This window comes from Buceros rhinoceros, unplaced genomic scaffold, assembly GCF_000710305.1.
Source record: "Buceros rhinoceros silvestris isolate BGI_N320 unplaced genomic scaffold, ASM71030v1 scaffold22377, whole genome shotgun sequence".
NCBI classification, from domain to species: domain Eukaryota; kingdom Metazoa; phylum Chordata; class Aves; order Bucerotiformes; family Bucerotidae; genus Buceros; species Buceros rhinoceros.
The window spans coordinates 4725-6752 of record NW_010421848.1 but is presented as its reverse complement, the minus strand read 5'-3'; the positions used below and the strand labels follow the sequence as shown (position 1 = coordinate 6752).

At 53.6% G+C, this 2028-nt stretch overlaps 1 protein-coding gene across 1 annotated transcript in view; it reads right to left on the bottom strand.

Moving 5' to 3' along the window:
• Window positions 1–1740: 1740 nt before the first annotated feature.
• RNF113A (ring finger protein 113A) overlaps window positions 1741–2028 on the bottom strand; it is a 4951-nt gene continuing 4663 nt past the window's right edge. The window contains exon 8 of the mRNA XM_010139841.1: window positions 1741–1872. Coding sequence (XP_010138143.1) covers window positions 1784–1872 — 89 coding nt within the window. The 3' untranslated portion in view covers window positions 1741–1783. The remainder of the gene's footprint in view (window positions 1873–2028) is intronic.

The following is a 2028-nucleotide window of genomic DNA, read 5'->3' as shown; positions in this document are numbered from 1 at the left end:
CTGGCTGCCTGGATCAGCGCAGCCAGCGCGGGAACTGCACCAGCTTTATCCCCGCAGCGCGTCTAGCTGAGCCTGCCTGGAGCTGGGCTGTTTCACGCAGCATGTAATGTTCACACCGGCTTCCCAGTGACCTGCCCCGGCATGGAGGAAAACTGTTGACTTTGATGTAGAATCCTCTTGCTCACGACTCCTCTTTGAACATCATGTACAGAATTAAGCCTTTGCTTGCCATTGCTGTTCTGCCTGCCCTGACTGGACGACAGGTAAAAGCTTCCTGCTCCCCTGGGCTCGTGGCTGTGTGACTCTGCCCCGCTGCTGCGGCAGCTCTGCCCCATTCCATGGTGTGTGTTTTTTGGAGATGTTTTTAAGGCTCTTAGTTCGACCCTTCCAAGGACTGTGGGTGCTTTCTACACTTCAGTGAAGCACTGAGAATCCAGTCCTGGGGGGTGGTTGATGGGAGCAGTGGTGCTGTCAACAGGTCCTTGTGTTTATAAACTGTACTTGAACCCAGATGAAGTTTGTTACTCTAGTTTTTTGCCAAAACAAATAAAATATTTCTGAAGTTGTTTTTTTTTTTTTAAAGTCTGCTCTTGCTGCAAGATGCTGGAGCGGGTCACAAGTGAGGACAGAGGCTGCCTGTGCACTTACTCTCTCCTCCTTTCCGTACCTGGCCCTGCAGCTGGCGAGGGAACACACCCGGCCCAAGGCAGTTGCTGCCCTGCAGCTCACCGCAGCAGCTGGCGGCACTGGGAGGTGTGGCTGCCTTGGTGTTTCAAAACTGTGTTTCAACTGCAGCGAGAAGCTGCAAACAACTGCTCTTGCTCTTTCCTGAGAGGGGCAGTGGAAGGCTCCTTCTTCCAGAGCAGGGGTGGTGTCAGGGCAGGCTACAGCAGTGAGGACAGGCCACATCTGCTTCCTCCTTAGGGGGTCAGGTTAGTCACCTGATGTAATTTCATTATAGTTAGATGTTAATTTCCTGATGTGTCTTTAAGCCTGCAGCTTGTACATGTCCTCATCCCTCTCCCACAAGCCTGGACTGAATCACTGGTATGAAGAGCAAGAAGCAGCACAGCACCACTCCCAGCATTAACCCTCAGGACCAAGCTGGTGCTGTGCTGCAGCCATTGGAGGAGGTGGGTTTCCTCACCCAAGAGGGATTGGGCAACACCTGTGGACTCTCCTGAAGTTCTAAACGCTTTTGAGTTCTCCCAGGAAGCAGGAGGCAGGCAGAAAAGCCTGGGAGCACACTGAGCTGTAACAGATCACAAAGAACAGCAGCACTCAAGCCTGCTCCCCCTGAGTTAGCATTTACAGGGTGAAGGATGAAAGTACAAGCTATTATTTCTTACCCCTTCCCATGCTTTCAGCTCACTAAATGCTTGGAGATTGCAGACCTACCCTAGAGATGGTTTTACGCTTACACAGCAGTAGGAAGCACGCAGGATCAGTGCGAAGTTAGGAGTGAAACAGCAGCACCTTGGCCAAAACCAGAAGTTGTGATGTAACTGAAGGCACAGCCTCCTTCCCCCCGCGCAGTGCTGCACTGGGGGGGCAACTGCCGGGGTCCTGCTGGGGGCAGACGGCTGTACTCAGCCCTAGCTCTGGGCTCTGACCTTACCTGTTGTGTCTTGTGCCTTCACAGAGCCACGAACGAGTTGTCCAGCAGAGTCAGGACACTTTTAGTGCCTGCTGGTTGGATACACGTGCACTGGCTACAGCTGCTGCGAGCCTTTTTTCCCCCCCCCGAAAGCTTTATTCGGCTAGATACAAAACAGGGTGTGGGCTACTGCGGGTCCTCTCCATGGTCTGAATGCTGCTGCTTTTCTGCCTCCTCTTCCTCTGCTTTGTGTTTTTCCAGTTTTGCCATGAGCTCTGAAAAACAGGGATAGGCAGGATGAGACCCCGGTGCAGGGGCTGTCCTGCACCAAAGCCGGGTGCCCAGGTCCTGCACGCTCCCATCTCCGCAGGAACCGGGGCCGCTACCAAAACCCACCTGCCTGCAAAAAGGCTCAGCGAGGAGCTACCCTG